Raw genomic sequence first — 22,391 nt, forward strand, 5'->3', positions numbered from 1 at the left:
GAGAAGATAACTTGGGACAGTAGGCATAAGCAGGGAAGCAGATAATTCTTTACCTTTACAACATTTACTTTAAAAACCTTTATTTCTAGGTCCACTGGTCTCCACATAATGAAACTATTCTGGCTTCAAGTGGTACTGATCGCCGCCTGAATGTATGGGATTTAAGGTAATTTAGAATCTGGTGACAGAGTACTGCTACATAAATATGGTAATGGCGAGATTACATAGTAGTTCATAAACTAGAAAAACAATTTGCTAATCCTACTTCAGTAAACCTAATACTAACGTAACTGAGTCTTTGTTCCTTAAAATGGAAGTGAATTGGTAAATGGACCATAAAATAAACTTCTGTGATTTGAGTATTGTTTGCCTGCTGATAGCCTAGAAGTTATGTGTTTGTGTGTTTCCATCCAAATGATTGTATTCTTTAAAAAAATAAAAGGCTACAGAAAGGGATAAAGATGGTAACCATTCATGTCTCATTGGTTCCTCTAGAATACTAGCAGAACTGTTCTTTCTCAGACTTTTTAATTTTATTATTTGAGAGAGATGCATAAAGCTGACCTATTGCTGCTTCACGCCCCAAATGAACACAGTGCCCCATGGGGGTGGCAGGAGCCCTGTCACTCAAGCTATCATTGCTGTCTTCCAGGGTCCACATTATCAGAAAGCTGGAATCAGGAGCCAGGGGATCAAACCCAGTTTCTCTAATGTAGAACAGAGGAATCTTTACCACTAGGCCAAATGCCTGCCCCTTAATTCAAGTTCCTTGACTTCAGAGTCTCCTTTCTAAAAGTTTCAGATTTGTTTAGAGACACTGCAGAATGACAGACTTGTATGTCAAACTTGTAAAACATCAGGGTTCTCAGAAACCAACGTATGCCATTAGAGATGCTTGGAGAAAATCTTAAGCAGATATTTTCAGTGTGTTCTATTTTAGTTGAAAAGAGTTTTAGTCATACAGTTAAAAGCTGTTGAGGTTGTATGAGTGGTGCAGCCACTCATACAAAGTTTGGAAGTCTGGTGCCATGGCAACTGAAATGCCCCTAAAGGTGCTAGTATTTGGGTATTATAGGTGACCTCTTATAATTCATTCATAACTTAAGATTACATTAGATAAAATTCAAGTTCGAAATGGTGTTAGCAACTGTGTTTCTGACAGGAGGTTGAGGGACATAATTACCTAGCAATCCCACATTTTGGCTTTCCTTGATTGGTTTGGTTTTATGGGAAGGGGAAAAAAATCTTGCTTGGAAGGTTGTGTGTCTTGGCTGTTTTTTTTTTTAAAGCAGTTATCAATAGCACAGTCTGTCTTTGAGGTACATAAAATATAGGGCTGAGGGGCCAGCATTCTGATGCAGTGGATTAAGCTGCTGCTTTCTTCCAATCCTACTTCCTGCTGATGTACCTGGGAAGGCAGGTACATACTGGGCTCATACTACCCACCCCCACTTAAGATTGATTATTTGTAAGGCCAATTGACAGAGATCTTCTGTCTGCTGGTTGACTCCCCAAATGCCTGCAACACTCAGGGCTGGGCCAGCCCAAAGCCAGGAGCTCCATCTGAGTTGCCCACACGGTGGGCAGGAATCCCATCTACCTGGGTCCCCCAGGCATTAGCAAGGCACTGGAGTGAGTAAGACACTCTAGTATGGGATGCAGTCATTCCAAGTGGCAGCTTAACCCCCACAACCACTCACCCCTACTTGTTCTAACGGCATAGTTAAATTTCAGGAATCTTGAGTTTGTTACTGACAATAATTCCCCACTTTACAACTTCAGTTATGAATAGCCCTAACTCATTTCCATAAAATAAACTTCCAATAAATCTACCGAATAATTTAAAATCCTGATGATTGTACTATAGTGAAATGGGGGGGGTATGTGTGACAGCTTTCTGGACTAATGATGGTTTAGTGTACATTCATGCTATAAGAATTTGAGGTAATAAAAGCATTATGTTTTTTCTCAATAGTAAAATTGGAGAAGAACAATCAGCAGAAGATGCAGAAGATGGGCCTCCGGAACTCCTGGTACACATTGGCGTTCTTAAAAAATGAAATGTCATGTGCAGGTTCAATTACTTGTCATTGATCCATTTATCTTGAGAATGAGTCAGCACTTCAAATTCTAGCTGTTGCAGATTTCAAAATGGAAGTCTGGAGGTTACTGTAATTAAGCTTTGACATTCTTTGAAAATAGTAAATGGAGCCCAGTAGGTTTTTTATGAATGTTTTACTGAGAGTAGTTTTAGCTCCTGGAAAACAGTATGTAGCAATTCCTCACCCATTTCAACTATATTTGTTTGCAGTGGGGTATCACTGCTATTCAGTTAGCCATACTTAGCACTTTCTAACAGTATAGAAAATTCTGAATGACCTGATTTTTCAGTTTGCTTATCTATGAAGCAGAGCCAGACTCGGCAATGGGTCTTTCTCCTTGCTTTGTCTACTCCAGCCATTTGGCTGAGACTCACTCATCACTCTGTAACGTATGTTTTATTTAGCTCTTATACCTGCACTAATTTTTAGTACATTTTTGCTTTCCCCATGAGTTTTTAAAGGTAAAGAAGGCCCTTGAGAGTAAACTGCACAGAAAGTGCTCAGTAGGTCCTACCTTGTGTGTCCTTTTAAGGCAGCTAGTTACCATGCTGTAGCAGCTCCGGGTGTACTTCTCAGTAAACCGTGGCACTAGCCAGACGACAACATACAAGGGCTTTATTCTGTATTGGGCAACGTATTCCAAAGAATCTGTTTTGTGAAGCAGTGCTTCATAGTTTTTAAGTATTTTCTAGGAAAGGCATTGCTCCCAGCTACTTTTGTCCTGCTATTTTCACTTATTTTAGTGACAGCTTTGAGTTATAATTCACATACCATACAATTCACTTATTTATACAGTTCAGTGGTTTTTAGTATATTCAGACTTGTACAACCATTTTCACAAGTCAATTCTAGAACATTTTTGTCCCTTCAAAGGGAAACTGCCTAATACTCACCTCCTGATCTTTCCATGGCTCCCAGGTACCATCTGTCTTTGGCTCTAAGATTGGGCTATTGTAGGCATTTCATATAATGGACTCATAAAATATGCATTCCTTGTGACTGATTCTTTAACTTAGAGTGATGTTTTCAAGGTTTCCAGCTTTTTTTTTTAATAGCACAGAGACGGCAAGGTTTATTACTTTGTATATCATGGCTTTGCAACCGTTTCCTGGAGGTCCTTGAAAATCCTCTAGGAGTTTGTTCTTTTCGCACACAAACACACAGACACACAAAAAATCAGGGGACATTTTAGTAAACTGTATACCATGATGTCAATATGACAGTGTCTTGCTCTGGTGACCCATATTTCGAGCCAGTGGCCTAAAAATATTTTTACTTGTATACCCCATAAGTGTTTTGAGAAACTGTTGTACCTTGTAAACTGACAGAATACTAGCTAAAATAGTTACATCGTATGTAGCCTAATTGACAGAGACCTTATTGTCTAAGCAGTCAAAGCAGACTTTGTCAGAAAGTGTGCCTTTTGTATTGTGCTTGACAAGAGCTGTTGCTCTGAATCTTAATGCAAAGATAAGACACAGGGCCTTCCTGTGAGGTTCTCCTGTGGGAAAGCAGACTCTGCCCCTTCAGCAAAGCGCTCTGCTTAGGCCTCCATGGGAAACCCTGGAGATAGGCTTTTACAGCCCCAGGGTTTGAGGTTTTTTCTCAACTTGGGACCATGTACCTTTGGCAAGACTAGGAGAGGGTATGTGGTCTGCATTTCTTTTAGTAAAGGTAGAGACCCAGGAGACTCCTTGGGCCTAGTGTGGGACAGACTGAGCCTGTTGCTGCCTTCCCTCTCAATTTGGTGACAGAGTTGTTCTCCCCACCTCCAAAAAATGATGCTCTCAAAACTAAAATTTTTAGCTATTTGGAATAATAGGCGATGACATGAAACCAGGACCCTTTTTTTGTTCTTATTAACAGTTTATTCATGGAGGACACACTGCCAAGATCTCAGATTTTAGTTGGAACCCCAATGAGCCTTGGGTCATCTGCTCCGTGTCTGAGGATAACATCATGCAGATATGGCAAATGGTGAGCTGAAATGCTTTTTCACAACTGTCTCATAAAGGAGATTTGCTAGTGATATAAAAGATGCACATTCTACAAAACCAGTGTTGAAACATTGCAAAAGAATATTTTCCATATTAGCACAATCTTTAGTTCGATACTGGTGCTTTCTTTATCTGCGGTTTGTAGCACCTGTTTCTGTAATTTCTGTAATGTCTGTATATGAACACACTGGTTGCAGATGCAGCACCTGCTGTGATTGTTGTGCTCTTCATCCAAGGCTGGCTTGATACCTGTGCTCTGTCATAGGTGTGGAGACAAAAGGGAAACATCAAGATGTTCAAGTCATGCTGAGTTCTTTGAGCACTTGACCAAGTCTTTCATAAATAACATGGCTATAGCTCCCTCTAAATGATGCTTGAAGGACTTTTGGAAAACTTTTTTTTGACAGGCAGATTTAGACAGAAAGGTCTTCCTTTTTTCCGTTGGTTCACTCCCCAAATGGCCACTATGGCCGGCGCATCGCGCCGATCAGAAGCCAGGAGCCAGGTGCTTCCTCCTGGTCTCCCATGCGGGTGCAGGGCCCAAGGACTTGGGCCATCCTCCACTGCCTTCCTGGGCTACAGCAGAGAGCTGGACTGGAAGAGGAGCGACCAAGACAGAATCCAGTGCCCCAACTGGGACTAGAACCCGGTGTGCTGGCGCCGCAGGCGGAGGATTAGCCAAGTGAGCCGTGGCGCTGGCCGGAAAACACTTTAATGAACAGTGATCACAAGATGGCTAGGTATGTAAGCGGAATTACATATTGCAGACTACAATATCTTAAACATGGACACATTTTTAATTTCCAACACTGAAATACATTGATCAGTGAACTAAATTTTGTTGGTGATTTTGTAAAGACATTGTGGAAGAGTTTTACCTGTGACTTTATTTGGTTGTTATCTCCAGGCCGAAAATATTTACAATGATGAAGAGTCAGAAGTCACAACATCGGAACTGGAGGGACAAGGATCTTAAACCCAAAGTATGAGAAGTTTTCTGTTGAATGTAATGGTAACATGAAAGAATGCTTGACTTAACAAGCACCAAAAAGGCATTGTATAGTAAGAATTGTTAAGTGGGATGGCTTATGGCGTTCTTCACCCTCTGATTCTAGCACTTTCAAGTGAGCTATTGCGTACTGTATCATATTGTAGCTGTTAGGGAAGAAAAGAATGTTGCGTAAGAAAGAACATCACCATTGTTTTAAGATCCTAAGTAGCAGGGTACTACTGCCTTGGGTTCAACTGTTTAAGTCCTCATTTTCTCAAACTAAGTGCTTGCTGTTCCCAAATATGCAACAATAACTTTTACACTTTTTCCTTCCAACACTTTCTTGATTGGCTTTGCAGAAATAAAGTTTTAAAATAAACTTTGTTTCATTCTTTTAAAAGGTCAGGGTGAGTGCTCACATCTTTGAGCAGAAAGGACAATGGGTACCTATGGACTTCCTACACAGTTGTCTCATGAACAACAAAAGAATACGCAGAAGCTGTTAAATTTATCATACATATTTACTTAATCTATACAGAATTGAGTAGATAAAATCAGATTCACATTAGTGAAAAATCTCTACAAAATGTTTTTGAAAAGCAAAACAAGACTGCCTCTTAACAATTCATATCCTCATGAAAGACGTGGGCTGTAAAAATAAAGCAGTGTGTTTAGCACAAACTAGAAGATAATCTGCATCATTTTTTTTCACAGTTATTTCCATCTACAGTCTGAAAGAGGTAGATTTTTCTGCAACACCTGAGAGTTGAATTGTGATAACCAGGTGTAATAAAGGCAGTTGCATACATAACTAAAAACACTGGTCTTAAGACCAAGAAATGTACTCCTACAAGTCCGAGGATGAAGTAGGTGGTCTGTTAACCCAGACCCAAGTTTTTGCTACACCTTGGAGTCTACTGCCACTATTAAATAATACACATCAAGATCCCATGGTGGTGCAACAAATGCAATTTAAGTGAATTCAACATTTAAAACTTTTCTGGGCCAGCCTAGTAGCATTACAGTGTTCTAGAATATGGTAGATACAGGGCGTGCTACAAAGCCACAACATTGGGCCAGTGAGGTGATCGTTTTTTTAGGAGGGTGTCCTTCCCAGAGAGTCCCTTTTTTTATTCACAGGGTAATGGGAGGGGATTCTGAAAGGACACCAAATGCATCCCAGACAGAATCCATATCCTTTTAAACACCATGAAAGCATCTACCTAAAGATACGTAGCAAGCCAAAAGCATCAGGCCAAGTACTGTTAGTCACATTGCTTTATAAAGCCCTTAAAAATATGCAACAGGTCCAAGATTTACAATCTTCCACATAGGACAAGCACCACAAAGAAACGTGGTGGGTTACACAAATGGCTTGATAAAATGTTAAGAGCTGTATATCCAGCAGAGTTCTTGTAAAGTGTGATTAGTACTAATTTTAAAGTAGATTATATTTCAGATATATACCTTCATTTCCCTTGAGGGAAGTGAGTCCAGTATTTCATTTAGTAGCTGAAGTGGGTTTGAGAGTATAAAAGTCAGTCTGTCAGAGGGCATTGCTTTCACCTCCAACTCACTTTTGCCAGCGTAGATAACCTACTTTGATCCCACTGTGTGGCCCTTTGATTACTGATGGTGGGAACTTGGATTTCCTACCTGTTGAACAATTCTCCATTAATCCAACCCAGTTTAGACCATAACTGTGACAGGACTTTACAAAGTAAACTCAAGAGAAAACCCTTTTAACTGGACCAAAGAGTTTATTCAGTCCAGTAAGCAATTTAACAAGTATCAGTTTGATAGTTTTGCTCTGTGGAATTTGCTAACATCACTTCTAATTTAAAAAAACCTTTTTTATTTCAAAGCATTTCAATGCAGATTACACCAGGGACAGTCTATAGTGTAGCCTGATTAATCATTTGCATAACATAACTGAGCCACCACTGAATATTTAAAAAAAAAAGGGGGGAAGTTAAAGAATTAATTCAAAAGTTATGTGCTTAATTTCAAAATTTCCCCCATTCCAAGTGTGGAGACCTTGGCTAATACTGGGGGGTGGGGTGGGGTGGACAGCTTAGAACAGAGTGGTGAGAAACAATGAAGGCATAATAGTTCCTGACCACTTAACATTCTGTCAGATTTTCCCAAACTTAAAACATGTTTGCTCCAGTGTTTTAAAAATGAAAGCAGTTTCATGTAGCTATAGTACTGATCCAAAATTAAAAATTCCCTTTTTAAAATACTTTGAGTACTTGCTGGTGGGATCCTTTTAACAACTGAAACCAACTTTCAAGTAGCCAGAAGGCAGAAGAACTTCTGCCTAATGAAAGCTACAGGTACTATGCCCTCATCACTTTTAACAAGAGACTGAGTGACTGCACACATCAATAGCAGCTTTCACAGAATAACCAGCTTTCTGTGGGAAGTGGAGAATATGCACCCAAATGGGAACGAAACAAACTACCATCCACAAACAGAATCAGGTGGTGCAAATTCCACACATGGATTCTAACTTCAAAGCAGTATGACAATTATTTTTAGTCACATACACAGCCAGCCTGTTTGTCCAGTGCTTTGCCTGTACATACTACTTTGTTCACAAGTGACATCTGTATACGTATCCTGCCAAAACTTACAGGGATTCGAGGCTTACAGCCATCTCAATTCTTCGAGTGATGTACCTATTATCAAAAAGCTAAACTTAATCAAATATGCTATGCTTGGTTTTGAACCAATACAAGTTTTTACTTGGCATTCAGATGGCTATTAGGCAAAACTAATCCTGATAGTTTCCCTTTTTTTTGAATAATATTAATGGGGGCTGAGTCTAATATTTTCACATAAAATGTGAAATAGTTGGCCCTGTCTTGAGTGAAACTCACTAGGATAATCGTGTATGCGGAGCAGGAAGAGAAAGGACAAGGCAATGAGCACATGCATTCCAGTGAAGGGGGACATGAGGTGGATGTGCAACACAGCTGAGGAAAATGAAGAGATTAAATCTATTCAGAACTGCTAAGCAGCCTCCTGTACCACACAAGTCCAGTAGTTCTAAGAAAATACAGATATGGTAGAAAAAGTAAGAAAATTTTCACCACAAAACCAATAGTTACTACTAACAGAGAAAGTTATACACAAAATAGACCTCTCAATACAGTGATCACACTTCCTCCTAGTCAACTGACTCAACCCCTGGGGCGGAGACGGAGGAAGGGGGCTCCTGGGCAGCACTCTGCTCGCTCACTGCCTCGGGTGCAGCCTCCAGGGGTACCCCCAGGGCTCTGTTGCAGGAAGTATACAGCTCCCTGGGAGAATCCGGGCCGCTGGAGGGCTGCATCACAGGCATGGCCAACTCCCCGTCTGGAACTTTGACAGAGACCTGCTCTTTGAGGACTTCCACCTTCTCGTTGAGCTCATTTCTTTCCGTCTGAAGAGCCCTGCACAACTTCTCTAATCGTTCCAGTTTTATTTGAAAGGCCTTGTATTCTTTATCACGGACAGTTTTCTGTTGGGAGGGGGAAGGATAAGATTTACAAAGCCTCATGAAATACATATCAGGTTTTTGTACATAAGAAAAGTTAAATTGGGCCAGCACTATGGCTTAGCAGGTAAATCCGCAGCACTGGTATCTGATATGGGCGCCGGTTCGAATCCTAGCTGCTCCACATCCTATCTGATACCTATTGAATGTTCAATTTTTTGTGACGCCTAGCATTATAGTTGGCTTCATTGCATACATGCGCATGCTCAAACACTGTTCAGGATAACATAATTGAATTTTCTTAGTCATGTTTCTTAAAATTCAGGGCCAGTATCATGGCATAGCAGGTTAAGCTGCCACTTGGGATGCTGGTATTCCATACTGGCATGCTGGTTTAAGTCCCAGCCACTCTGCTTCTAATCCAGCTCCCTGGGAAAGCAGCAGAAGAGGGCTCAAGTGCTAGGGCCCCTGTACCCATGTGGAAGACCTAGATGAAGCTCCTTGCTTTGGCCTGGCCCAGCCCCAGCCTTTGTGGCCATCTGAAGAAAGCCAGCAGATGGAAGATTTCTAACTTCACTTACACCTAAACTTAACCCAACTGCCAGGTAAAGTATCACAGACCCTTCTCAGCTGCTCTCCCCACCCTGACCCCACGCAGAGTCTTCACCCAGCACAGTGTCCTTTACCCTCATTCTCCAACTTCCTGAGTCCCCATGACTAAGAATACATCTTAGGAAACTAACTCACCTCTTCAGCCATTTGCAGAAGTGCTTTGTTATTATTTTCCCACTTGGTACGCCATATTATTGTTTCTTTTTCCAGTTTTTTAATTTTCTTTGTCATCTGTGAATCAACACAATTACATTTATTTCTTCCCACTGTTCCTCAACAAAAGTTTTGATGTCCCTTCCCCAACCCCACCTCCATCTAGACCAGCTGACGGCTGTCTTCGGTAGTAGAGCTGCTCTCTGAAGCTGCTAGGGTGGAACCAAAGCTGAGGTTTCCCCTGAGAGAAATGGAATCTTAACTTCAGAGGCAGCAGCACATGGAGGGAGCCGACAGCCACGTCACTCTGAAATCCCAAGGCAAGGCTGAAGTGCAACCGTGTTACCACCAGGGGCGCAGGGGACAAGACCTCTTCTCCCCATACTGTATGGAAAAGCTATATGAAGCTCACTCTTCAAAATCTTGCAAGGACAGATTTTCAGCCTGACCGAGGACTATGAATTGGTGCTCCTCCCTGCCCTCTAATAAGACCACAGGGGTTTTGAAACTGAAAGCATAATTTAGGTAAGCCTCCACTGAAGATAAAAATAGTCCTAATGCTTTGGTCCATTCTCACAAATCACAAGGCTGTTTTACTTCAGATTTTGCTAAAGTGGGTCCAAAACTTGGGCGCATTCATAAGTCTATGCTACAGGAACTCCTTTATTTTTTTAGAAATTCTCGTGTGTGGCCATCAATCAGGCATATTCTCAATATTCCTTTACCCACTGCCAACTGTCCACCAGCTCTGATCCGAGTCAGGGCACTGAGCCAGGTGCTGGTCAGAGAAACGATAAGACAGGGCCATGCCCTGTGCCTTAGGTAATCACCCACAAAACTAACACAGGCAATATGGGACAAAGGGCTGTGGGAAGAGCTTGTGAGATATCTGAATTGCATGTTGAGCCACAACAATCTCTTTAGCCACTACACTGAAGAGGAACGTGTTCCAGTCCCAGAAGATTCTCCAGAGAGCAGACTAGGGGGTTGGTCTTGAATTCTCTCCCAGTCCAAAGCATACATGTGCTAATGACCCTTTGGCTGTGCCTAATGTTGCCCCTCAGTTGGAACTTCCACTGAAAGAACTAATCTGCCTATGGAATTCTCCAGACTACTAGGTCTAAAAATACCCAAAGGTAGTAACTTGAGCACCATTCAGCACATGGTAATTGAGCAAAGTAAATATGCCAAGCAAAGTCTGAATTACTGTTTTATGAAGGGCAAATCTTGTTAACAGGTTGTCTCTGGTCATACACTGTAACAATTGGGACATTAACCCAGAGAGCACACGACTAGGTAAGAGCTAATACTAGTCGTGACTAACACCTACTGAATGCTCACAGAGTGCCAGGCACTATTAGACTTGTCTCCAAGCCAATACCATTTTTTTAAAAAACATCCTGCTTTAAGGGGAAGGCAGGAAGTAAAAACTGAATATATATGGATATAATTACATATTTCGGTTCTTAGTTTGATATCCAGGATGTCTCTTCCCTTAATTTAGGCAGGAAAATGAAGTAGAACCCAAAGAATTGGTTTGGTTGAGGGAGAAAGAATTCAGCAGGAGTAAAGTTCAGAGAAAACAACTTAAAAAGGGCAGAAACACCAATATCCCAATATCCATCTACCCAGATATCTCAACCCACCAAAATGTATAATTACTCTTCTGGGTTTAGGTGTCTCTAAATAATTCAATCTCCAAGGACATTGAATTTTGTGAAAGGACCAGGGTTAAACAACAAACAAAACTCACGGCTTTATTTGTAACAAATGGTTAACAAAGGAGTTCACTGTGACAATTCTGAGGGCATAGAGACCACTAGCTACTGGGGAGTACATGGAGGGCAAAATGGCTGAATACTGTCACTGGACGGTCAAAAAAACTCAAGGTAGTACTCTAACAACAGAATCTCTTCCATGCTCAAAACAGCCCATATGATAAATTCCCTTTTATGTAAAAAACTCCTAAAAATATGCAAATACCTTTTCCATTTCTTGCCTGAAGGTTGTAAACAGTTCATTGCTTTTTGCCATAGTAGTCTGGAATTCTTCAAACTTATCCATATAAAGAGAAAGCTACAGAAAAAAGTATGAAATGTTCTGAGATCCAGGTAAATAATTCAAATTCCCAAACATTCAAATGAATATAATGTTAAGCAAGAGTAACTTGTGGGAAATGTAAACAGCCACACCAATCCTTGTATATTAGACATAGTGGAAGTTCTAAGAACCCAAAGAAATGCCTTAGAACTTAGATAAGCTCCATCCCACCGACTATAAGAAAGCCTAAGGAATGTGGTATCGCTATTTGCTCCATACACGTGTAATGATTTATAAACTACCCCGCTCCTTACATTTATCTGACAACTGTCCTTGGGAAAAGATCATGCATTTAGAATACCACCAGCATAGTTTTTAGCTTGGCATTAAGGATGTCTCTTGGCTTAATAGAGGCAGAAAAATGCAACAGAAGGTAAAGAATTGGTTTGGCTGGGGAGAAAGAATTCAGTGGGAGTAAAGAGAAAAAGAGCTAAGAGGTGGGAGCTGTAGCACAGCAGGTTAAGCCACGGCTTGGGATGTCCACATCTCATTCTCAGAGTGCAGATCCAAGCCTCAGCTACTCTGCTTCCCATGGAGCTTCCCGCTAAGGTACCTGGGAAGGAAATGAACACAGCCCTAGCATTTGGATGCCTACCCATCATCTTGGTAGACATGGATGGAGTTCCTGGCTCCTGGCATTGACCTGGCCCAGCCCTGGTTACTGTAGGCACTTGGGGAATGGATGAAAAATCTTTCTGGGGCTGGCACTGTGGCACAGCAGGTAAAGCTGCCACCTGCAGAGCCAGCATCCCATATGGGCACAGGTTCAGGTCCTGGCTGCTCAACTTCCAATCCAGCTCCCTGCTAATGTGCTGGGGAACCAGCAGAAGATAGCCCAAGCGCTTGGACCCCCACCACCTATGTGGGAGACCTAGATGAAGATCCTGGCTCTTGGCTTCATCCAGGCCCAGCTCTAGCCATTGCGGCCATTTGGGAAGTGGACCAGTGAATGTATGATCGATCTCGATCTCTCTCTCTGCGTCTCTCCTTCTAGCTCTGCCTTTTAGATAAATAAATTCTTAAAAGACAAAATGTTGGGGCCAGCGCTGTGGCACAGTGGGTTAAAGCCCTGGCCTGAAGCGCTGGCATCCCATATGGGCGCTGGTTCTAGTCCCAGCTGCTGCTCTTCCGATCCAGCTCTCTGCTATGGCCTGGAAAGCAGAAGATTGCCCAAGTGCTTGGGCCCCTGCACCTGCGTGGGAGAGTTGAAAGAAGCTCCTGACTCCAGATTGGCACAGCTCCAGCTGTTGTGGCCATCTGGGGAGTGAATCAGTGGATGGAAGACCTCTCTCTGTCTCTACCTCTTGTAACTCTTTCAAATAAATAAACTAAATCTTTAATTAAAAAAAATGTTTAAGGTAGGTATGAGGCCTAGTGGTTGAGGTGGCCATAACCTATGATTGCTTGGATTCCACTCCCTGGCTCCATGCCTGAATCCAGCTTCTTGCTAATGAGCACCCAGGGAGGCAGCAGGTAAGTTGGCATTTGAGGGAGTAATTCAATGGATGGGAGCTCTTTCTCTTGCCCTGCCTCTCAAATAAATTTAGAAAATACATTTAAAAATTATTTTGTGGTGCAGTAGGTTAAGCTTGTAGCACCAGCATCCCATATGGGTATCAGTTCAAGTCCTAACTGCTCATTTCCAATCCAGCTCCCGGCCAGTGCACCTGGAAAGCAGTGAAAAATGACCCAAGTGGTTGGGCACCTGCCACTCAAGTGGGAGACTCCGATGAAGCTCCTGGTTTGAGGAACCCGCAAATCAGCAAATAGAAAATCTCTCTCCCTCAGTCACTCTGCTTTTCAAATAAATAAATAAATCTTAAAATAATTATATATATCTAAGATATATTTATTTGAAATTATAAACTTATTTACAAGTTACAGTGACAGAGAGGAAGAGACAGACAGGTCTTCCATCTGCTAGTTCGCTCCCCAGATGGCTGCAACAGCTGGGACTGGGCCAGGCAGGAGTCAGGAGCTTCATCTGAGTCTGTCACTTGGGTGGCAGGGGCCCACGCACTTGGGTCATCTTTCACTGCTTTCCCAGGTGTACTGGCAGGGAGCTCAATCAGAAGTAGAGCAGTCAACACTTGAACTGGTGTCCATATAGGATGCCAGTGCTGCAGATGGTGGCTTAACCCACTGCACCACAGCAATAACCCATAAAAAACTAAACAAAAAATAAAAAAATCTTGGTGCAAAATAATTTTGAAATCCACCCATAGTTTATTCATAACACATTTTCCATGAACTTTTTGAACCCCTACCCTACCAGTAGAAGTGGCATACACCAACAGTACCAGAGGCTACTGGCCTGGGGTCAGAGACAATGGTGGCACTCAGAGCATAAGAGCACTTCTAGCACATGAAGATTAGAAACATGACCATTTCAGCACGGCCTGTTTTTACAGAAGATGGACCATCCAGGTAAAATCTGAGAGTCCCAGGCTGGCCCAGAGCAGACAGATAATAAGCAGGTAAGTACCATTACACCTGGAGCTAGGAGGGTAGATTCAAAACAGTGGGCCAAGACACAGCAGTCAACGGCAAATGCTGGGAAGTGAGATGGTAAGAGCGCAGAATGAGACAGACTCTTGGGAAGGACAGCCACATTTAGGTAGCAGAAAAAGAACAGGTGACGCAAAAAAAAAAAAAAAAAAAAAACACTAAATGACCAGATATGGTAAGGGGATTAGGGTGGAACAAATGATAAGCAGAAGCCACACTGGTGACAGCACAAGAGAATCGGAGGTGGCCTCTGGCTTTGGCAGAAGGCCCTTTGGTGAATTCTGCAGCATCAGAAGTGAGTCCCCCATCCAAAAATATGTTCTGAAGCCATCTATGGACAACTGATTATATAGTGCTGAAAAGGGGTTCAGATCTCCCATTGTATCAAGGATTTCTGGTATCTCATGCCTCTTTTTCGCCATTAGGCTAGCTTTATAGGCAGTTAATAGCACTACCTCGTGAACCATTCCTAAAGAGAACAGAGGACAGATGCGGTACCAATGAATATTCATCCCAGTCTTAATGTACTGGTATACTCTAGAACTAATTTAGTACCTTTACAAATAAAAGAAACTTATATAATAAACTTCTAAAATAACAATGTAATCTAGTTAACTGGAAAAGGATGATAATGGGTATGAACACCCAATTTCACCTCTCAAGAAAGACATGGAAAATGTTTCCTATACTTTTTCTTTGAGTAAGGAGACAGCACCTGCTATTCTCATTCCTGATGAGGCAACCATATCGATTGTAACTGAACACCAATGGGGTCTGGATTGAAAAGGAGGGTAGGACCCAACAACAACAACAAAAAAAACTCTACCTGGGAGAACTTTGTGGTCACATGCAGTTTCAAAAACAGGTTATGTGCTCAAAGAATACAATTCTACAGCAAACAGATACCAGATTAAACTCTATGAAAAAATGTTATTTTGTATTTCAAAAAAGTCTGCCTTAACTTCTTCAGCAATTTCATATAGTTCAGTTTGATACAAAACAACTAAAGTCTAGATGTTTCCAGTTTTCCTTTATTGGGAAACCAGGTGAATGTGTAGGAGCAGACTGAGAAAAGCAGGAAGTATCTGAGATCTTGGAAGAGGGCACTGAAGACAGGGTGACCAACCATCCAAGAGTGCTACTGACCTTTTCCTTGTTTTTCATCAGCTCTGCTTGGGAACACAAAAACCCATCTTAGAGGAGATCCAAAGTGTATGTATCAAATAAACCACAGATTTTTCTTATAAACTCTCCCCCCTGCTGTGAAGTTACCTGCTGTTTCAGTTGTACTTCTTGCTGTTTCATTTGTTCATATTTGTGCCTTGACTCTGTAGCTTCTTTTAATAACTAGAAAACAGAAACATTCTGGCAAAAAACTAATAGTAGTTACAAACATGACTACAATGTCCAGTGACTATAGTTAGGCTTCATCCTTCTACTTCAGCAAGAACCACAGGTCTACAGATGGAAGATTCCATTCCATTGATTGCCATTTACCTATTTCTTCGAACTACTGTACTAGTTAATACTTAGGAATATAGGAATAATCTATTACTGCTTAAGCTGAAAAAGCACCCTGGAGGCCTAAAAGGATTTACAAAACTCAAGGTTAAATTAAATGAAAATAGATGTCTAGTATCAGCAGATTAACATGGCTCAGAATCTTGACATTATCCAGTTGGAAGACTCTCTATTCCCCAAAAAGGAAGATAATGGAGTGTATCGAAAACCTGATTTGAGAGTGTATTTTAAAACACGGGGCGGGGGGGGGGGGAGGGGTATTGTGGTACAGTGCACTGGTGCCACTTAGAATCCTGGCTGCTCCACTTCCGATACAGTTTCCTGCTAATGGGCCTGGGAAACCAGTAGAAGGCGGCCCGAGTTTTGGCCCCCTGCACCCATATAGGAAACCCAGACAAAGCTCCAGGCTCCTGGTTTCAGCCTGGCCCAGCCTTAGATACTGCAACCATTTGGGGTGTGAACCAGCAGATCCAGTGGTTGGAAGATCTGTCTCTCTCCCCTTCTCTAACTCTGCCTTTCAAGTAAACAAAATAAAAATATTTAAAGTGGGGGAGTGGTACTACGTCATAGTGGGTTAAGCATCTGCCTGTGGCGCCAGCATCCCATATGGGTGCTGGTTTGAGTTCCGGCTGCTCCACTTCCCATCCAGCTCCCTGCTGATGGCCTGGGAAGGCAGTGGAAAATGGCCCAAGTGCTTGGGCCCCTGCACCTGCATGGGAGACCTGGAAGAAGCTCCTGGCTCTCGGCTTCAGGTCGGCCCAGCTCAAACGTTGTGGCCACTTGGGGAGTGAACCAGCGGATGGAAGACCACTCTGTGTAACTTTGCCTCTTAAATAATAAATAAATCTTTTAAAAAAAAAAAAAAGCCAGGGGAGATGGGGTAGGAGCTTTTAATTTATACACTCAGCATTTCAAGAAAATTACATGGTGAAGTTGCATAGTAGGCAGTTATGAAATTCAGTCCCTGAAGTAAACTGTCACACATAGTCCAAAAAAGCCTTGCTAAGTCCTGTTGAGCCAACGAGAAACATATATACAGGCAACTTTTGAAATGAGAAGCATTCTCTCAGATAAACACTGGACACCAGTGCCCGGCTATATGAAAACTGTGTCTAGCCCTCTTCGCCAGTGAGTCAAGCTCTCAGCACCAGGACCACTCAGGAATTGGGATTGGGCTACTTGAGGGAATAGTGAATGGAGCAGTCCAATTATAACCATTCTCACTTTTATTCTTTGGCTAAGAACATATAGTTGGATTTGCATATGTTCAATAAACATACCCAATGGGATTTTACTGTATTCAGTTACTGACAGGCAATACAACCTGAGCATACTCAGGGAACAAGGCTTGGTGGTTAGTTCCAAGTCACTTGTTTAAAAAATGTAGGGGCTGGCGCTGTGGTGTAGCAGGTAAAGCTGCCACCTGCAGTGCCGGCATCCCATATGGGCACCAGTTCACATCCCAGCTGCTCCACTTCAGATCCAGCTCTCTGGTATGGCCTGAGAAAGCAATGGAAGATGGTCCAAGTCTTTGGGCTCCTGAATTTGCATGGGAGATCTGGAAGACACTCCTGGCTTTGGATCAGCACAGCTTCGGCTGTTGCAGCCAACTGGGGATTGAATCAGCGGATGGAAGACCTGTCTCTCTCTCTCTCTGCTTCTCTTTCTCTCTCTCTGGTTAACTCTAACTTTCAAATAAATAAAGATAAAACAAAATGTAACTGCATATAGGAGACCTCTGTTTGGTAAGCTTAATGTTAAATTGGATTGCTAAAGTTGATGTGTTAAATCCTTACACAGTTCTTTATTTTTTTCTTTTTCTTTTTCATTTTTTTTTTTTTTTTTTGACAGGCAGAGTGGACAGTGTGAGAGAGAGACAGAGAGAAAGGTCTTCCTTTTGCCGTGGGTTCACCCTCCAATGGCCGCTGCGGCCGGCGCATCGCACTGATCCAAAGCCAGGAGCCAGGTGCTTCTCCTGGTCTCCCATGCGGGTGCAGGGCCCAAGCACTTGGGCTATCCTCCACTGCACTCCCTGGCCACAGCAGAAAGCTGGCCTGGAAGAGGGGCAACCGGGACAGAATCCAGCGCCCCGACTGGGACTAGAACCCGGTGTGCCAGCGCCGCAGGCAGAGGATTAGCCTAGTGAGCCGCGGCGCCAGCTCTTACACAGTTCTTGAACCTGACAGCCATTACCCAAGAAGAGAAATAAGTATTAAAAGCACAGTTCAATCAAACAAGTGCATGAGTTTCTGTGAATTTGCTCTAATCTTTCCAGATTTCTGTATAAAGAGTTAAATAAACAGACAAGTGCTTTCTAACACCAGCATCAGCACTACCCACCCCCACAAAACCAACTAGTGAGCCACAAGTGCTGTATTAAATGTAGAATAAGTTTACATGTTTTAAAAGGCTTTGGTTACAATTTTGGTAATAATTTTTAAAAAAGGAAATAGAACTTACAAACTCTCTCTCTCTCTGATGCTTTTCATCAGCTTCTTTTATCAGCTGTGTCGTTTGCTGCAGTTTGGCATCCACTAGCTGTTGTTGCAATTCCTTGTGTTTGAACACTTTATCAATATGCTATGGGAAAAGCAAAATTCCTTCTATCACTTAGTGAAGAAACAAACACAATGGGGAAGAAATAGCACCAGCCATGACACCCTGCTTACCCAGTTTTTCTACTACTACAACTAGGACCAAGAAAACTGGGTTTTTCTGTCCCTGTGCTTGCATGAGTGGCTAATCCCCAACACCTGGCAAACTGCCATACATCTGCAGGAGCACTGCCCTGTCAGAGGTGGGCTGTCCCCATCACCATCTTTGTGCTTCTTGTTTCTATCCTACACTGAAAACAATGCTCAAACTGCATCCAGACAAAGATGGATAAGGAGGCCAACTATTAAACTCATAAAACACACATGTAATTCCATCTTTATTCTCTCCATTAAACTGCCCCAAATTTCTCAGCTGGCAATAGTATGAGATAGCTGGAATGGCCAGGGTCAAACCTTGGCCAGTGAATGGTCCTGAGCCAATTCCTCCCTGAGCCAAATGTCAGTGCCCTCACCTGTACCAGAGGATGACCACACCTACCTTGCAGGGCTGTAATATAAATTCAGTGGTTAAACTACAAAAATAAAGCACTTGGTGCATGGTACATACTAAGCATTTAGTAAAAGTCTGATTATTTCCAAACAAAACTACTAATTGGTAATTTATGCTCAATAAATTCATCAGAACATTATTTTCCAGCTGTAGAAGTAGAACTGTTCTAGATATAAAACCCCGTGTGAGAGGGAGAAAATGCTGGTTGGTAAGAAGGTAGTCTAAGTATGGAGAGAACACAGAAAATGACTTGTGTTCACTTGAAAATAATATGATCATTAAGTATATCCTGACCAAAGAAAGAATATTCTGCAACGGTACTTCCAAAAGTTTGTAGAAAACAAAATAAGCAGATGAGCTTATTTTAGTGCAAAAAATTTTGAAATCCATAATTTTTCATAATATGCATTTTCATGAACTTTTTGAAGATTCTTATATGCATGGACTTCAAAAATTTTTTAGAAAGGATTTACTTATTTATTTGAAAAGCAGAGTTAACAGAGAGAGGGAGAGAGAAATCTTCCATTTCTAGTTCACTCCCCCATATGGATGCAATGCACAGGGCTGAGCCAGGCAGAAATGAGGAGCTTTGAGTTCCACCTAGGTCTCCCACGTGGATGGCAGGAACCCAAGCACTTAGGCCATCCTCTGCTGCTTTCCCAAGTGCATTAATAGGGAGTTTGACTGGAAGTGGAGCAGCCAGGATTCAAAATGGTGTCCATACGGGATGCCAGCATCACAGGTGGTGGTTTACCCCGCTGTGCCACAATGCCAGCCCTCGATTTCAAATTTCTTTGCACCAAAATTGACATACTTTAATTCTATCTTCCATGAATTTTTTTATGTACTCTTGTATAGAAAGTAAGACTCACAATATGATTTGAACATACAATTTTCAAATCTGCTATATCTATGATAAAGCAATTAAACAAAACTAAATCATTTTAAGATTGAATAAATTCTAAAGCTCTAGAAGAAAGAAATTTCTTTAAAAATATATTGCAAGAATAAAAAATGAGAGGACGGGCCAGCTCTGTGGCCCATTGGGTTAATCCTCCACCTGTAGCACTGGTATCCCATATGGGTGCCAGCTCTAGTCCCAGCTGCCTCTCCCCCAATCCAGCTCTCTCCTATAGCCTACGAAAGCAGTGGAAAATGGCCCAAGTCCTTGGGCCCCTGCATCCACGTGCAAGACCTGGAAGAAGCACCTGGCTCCTGGCTTTGGATCAGCGTAGCTCCAGCCGTTGCAGGCATTTGGGGAGTGATCCCACGGAAGGAAGACCTTTCTCTCTGTCTCTACCTCTCACTGTAACTCTTTCAAATAAATAAAATAAATCTTTTAAAAAAATGAAAGGAAAACCTTATTATTTTTAGAGACTTGAGACAAACCAGTAAAATAGATGGCTTTTATTTGGATCTTCATTCAAGTAATTTTTTAACACAGGGAGACAATCACGAAAATGTAAACAATGGTTAGATATTATTTTTTCTTTGGGTGTGTGTGTATATGTGTGTGTGTTTCTCCAGAAACCTTTTATTTAAGTTATACAAACTTCATGCATTTCATAAATACAACTTGGGAACACAGTGATTCTTCCCACTGTACCCACCCTCCCATCCTTTTTCCTCTTCCCTTTCCTATTCCCATTCTTATTTCTTACTAAAATATATTTTCAATTAACTTTATACACAGAAGATCAGCTCTATACTAAGAGTTCAACAAACAGTATGAAAAAAACCTGTTCCTATTCAATATTTTTATTTCTTTTTATTTCTTCTATGACCCACTGTTCATTCACCATCACGTTGTTCAGTTTCCATGTGTTTGTATATGGAACTTTCTCTAGAATAGACCGTAGAGTAGGCCATAAAAGCAAATTTCAGAAAATTCACAAAATAATAAAAATCATACATGAATCACCTCTGACCACAATGGAATGAAACTAGAAATCAACAACTCAACAATCTCTAGAATATATGCAAACACATAGATATTTACTATTAAATAACCATTAATGTTTTAGGTATGAAAATGGTACTGTGGTCATGCTAAACAGAATCCCTATCTTTTTGAGCCACACATCCAAATATCCATCAACGAAGTAATATGATTCCTTGGCTTCATGTCACAATAATCCAGGGGAATAGAGATAAAGCTGTGGTTTCACCTGCTGAAGCCAGGTAATACAGTCTCTTTTTTAAGTGTGCACTTTTCCATAGTAAGCTAAAAAAATGAATTGAAAACTAGATAAAGTAACACACAGAAGTGTCATCGTTTAAATTTTAATCAGCTATTTTAATCTCTGTATGTAAAGGATACAATATTTTACTAACCTTAAAGGCAGGAGTTGCAACATTTTTAAATGCCTAATGTTTCTAACCCTGCCCATCTGACCTCTAGAAGTGAAGAACTGTAAAAAAACAGGCTAGGATCTATTTGCTTTTATTTTTTTTAAAGATTTATTATTTTATTTGGGCTGGTGACACGGCTCAATAGGCTAATCCTCCGCCTGTGGCGCCGGCACACTGGGTTCTAGTCCTGGTTGGGGTGCTGGATTCTGTCCTGGTTGCCCCTCTTCCAGGCCAGCTCTCTGCTATGGCCCGGGAGCGCAGTGGAGGATGGCCCAAGTCCTTGGGCCCTGCACCCGCATGGGAGACCAGGAGAAGTACTAGGCTCCTGGCTTCGGATCAGCGCGGTGCGCCGGCAGCAGTGGCCATTGGAGGGTGAACCAACGGTAAAGGAAGACCTTTCTCTCTGTCTCTCTCTCACTGTCCACTCTGTCAAAAAAAAAAAAAAAAGATTTATTATTTTATTTGAAAGTCAGAGATACACAGATAAAGAGAGGCAGAGAAAGAGAGAGAGAGAGAGGTCCTCCATCCGCTGGTTCACTCCCCAGTTGGCCGCAACCACTGGAGCTGTGCAGATTCAAAGCCAGGAGCTTCTTCCAGGTCTCCCACGTGGGTGCAGGGGCCCAAGGACTTGGGCCATCTTCCATTGCTTTCGCAGCCCATAGCAGAGAGCTGCATCAGAAGTGGAGCTGCCCGGACTCGTACCAGTCCCATAAGGGATGCTAGCACTGCAGGCGCAGGCTTTACCCGCTACACCACAGCGCCGCCCCCCACCCCATTTGCTTTTTATTTGGACATCAGCTCAGATTTTCCAGATTAGCTTGTAAAATAATGTGCAGGGTGTATGTGGTGGTAAAATCCCAGGTGAGCACCGGTTCAAGTCCCAGCTGCTCCAGTTCCGATCCAGCTCTCTGCTATATGGCCTGGGAAAGAAGTAGAAGGTGGCCCAAGTCCTTGGTCCCCTGCACCCACATGGGAGACCCAGAAGCTCCTGGCTCCTGGCTTTGGACCAGCACAGCTCTGACCATTGTAGCCAACTAGGGAGTGAACCAGCAGATGGAAGACCCCTCTCCCTCCCCCACACCTTTCCTTCTTTCTCTGTTTAAGTCTGACTTTCAAATAAATAAATAAATCTTTTAAAAAAAATGTGTAGAAGTCTTAATGGAGGGCAATGGGCAAGATCAACAGCCATGGATCCCTTCGGTATACTTCTTACTTCAATGCTGTTACGTGTGATGTGTGAGAAGCGGGTTCTTTTTTCCTCTTAAATAGTATAAAATGCCCATTTTAAAAAAACTAAATCTGAAACACAGGTGTGATTACCACAGATGTCTGATACGGGATATTCCGGGGGCAAACATTTATTCATTAGTCTGGGTAAGGAAAAATAACCTGTACGCTAAAAGTGCAATCTTTCCCATGGAAGGTAAGTAGTATTTAACATGACTCCTAAAAATTATCTTACCTCTCCA

The 22,391-nt window shown here is 42.1% G+C and overlaps 2 protein-coding genes across 3 annotated transcripts in view; one reads left to right on the plus strand and one right to left on the minus strand.

Annotated features, from left to right (window-relative positions):
- RBBP7 (RB binding protein 7, chromatin remodeling factor) overlaps positions 1-5,096 on the plus strand; it is a 26,896-nt gene extending 21,800 nt beyond the window's left edge. Inside the window, exons 9-12 of the mRNA XM_062183883.1 lie at positions 90-166; positions 1,976-2,033; positions 3,969-4,079; positions 5,007-5,096. Of these exons, the coding sequence (XP_062039867.1) occupies positions 90-166; positions 1,976-2,033; positions 3,969-4,079; positions 5,007-5,075 (315 nt within the window). The 3' untranslated portion in view covers positions 5,076-5,096. The remainder of the gene's footprint in view (positions 1-89; positions 167-1,975; positions 2,034-3,968; positions 4,080-5,006) is intronic.
- Positions 4,074-22,391, minus strand: part of TXLNG (taxilin gamma) — a 60,615-nt gene continuing 42,297 nt past the window's right edge. Inside the window, exons 6-10 of one of the 2 annotated variants that reach the window (XM_062183882.1) lie at positions 17,926-18,045; positions 15,217-15,291; positions 11,320-11,412; positions 9,319-9,414; positions 4,074-4,355 (exon numbers count right to left, since the gene is read on the minus strand). In XM_062183882.1, coding sequence (XP_062039866.1) covers positions 4,149-4,355; positions 9,319-9,414; positions 11,320-11,412; positions 15,217-15,291; positions 17,926-18,045 — 591 coding nt within the window. In that variant the 3' untranslated portion in view covers positions 4,074-4,148. Of the gene's footprint in view, positions 4,356-4,793; positions 8,596-9,318; positions 9,415-11,319; positions 11,413-15,216; positions 15,292-17,925; positions 18,046-22,391 lie in introns of those variants that run through there. The other variant, XM_062183881.1, reaches the window with a different exon arrangement.

This window comes from Lepus europaeus, chromosome X (assembly GCF_033115175.1).
Source record: "Lepus europaeus isolate LE1 chromosome X, mLepTim1.pri, whole genome shotgun sequence".
Classification (NCBI taxonomy): Eukaryota; Metazoa; Chordata; class Mammalia; order Lagomorpha; family Leporidae; genus Lepus; species Lepus europaeus.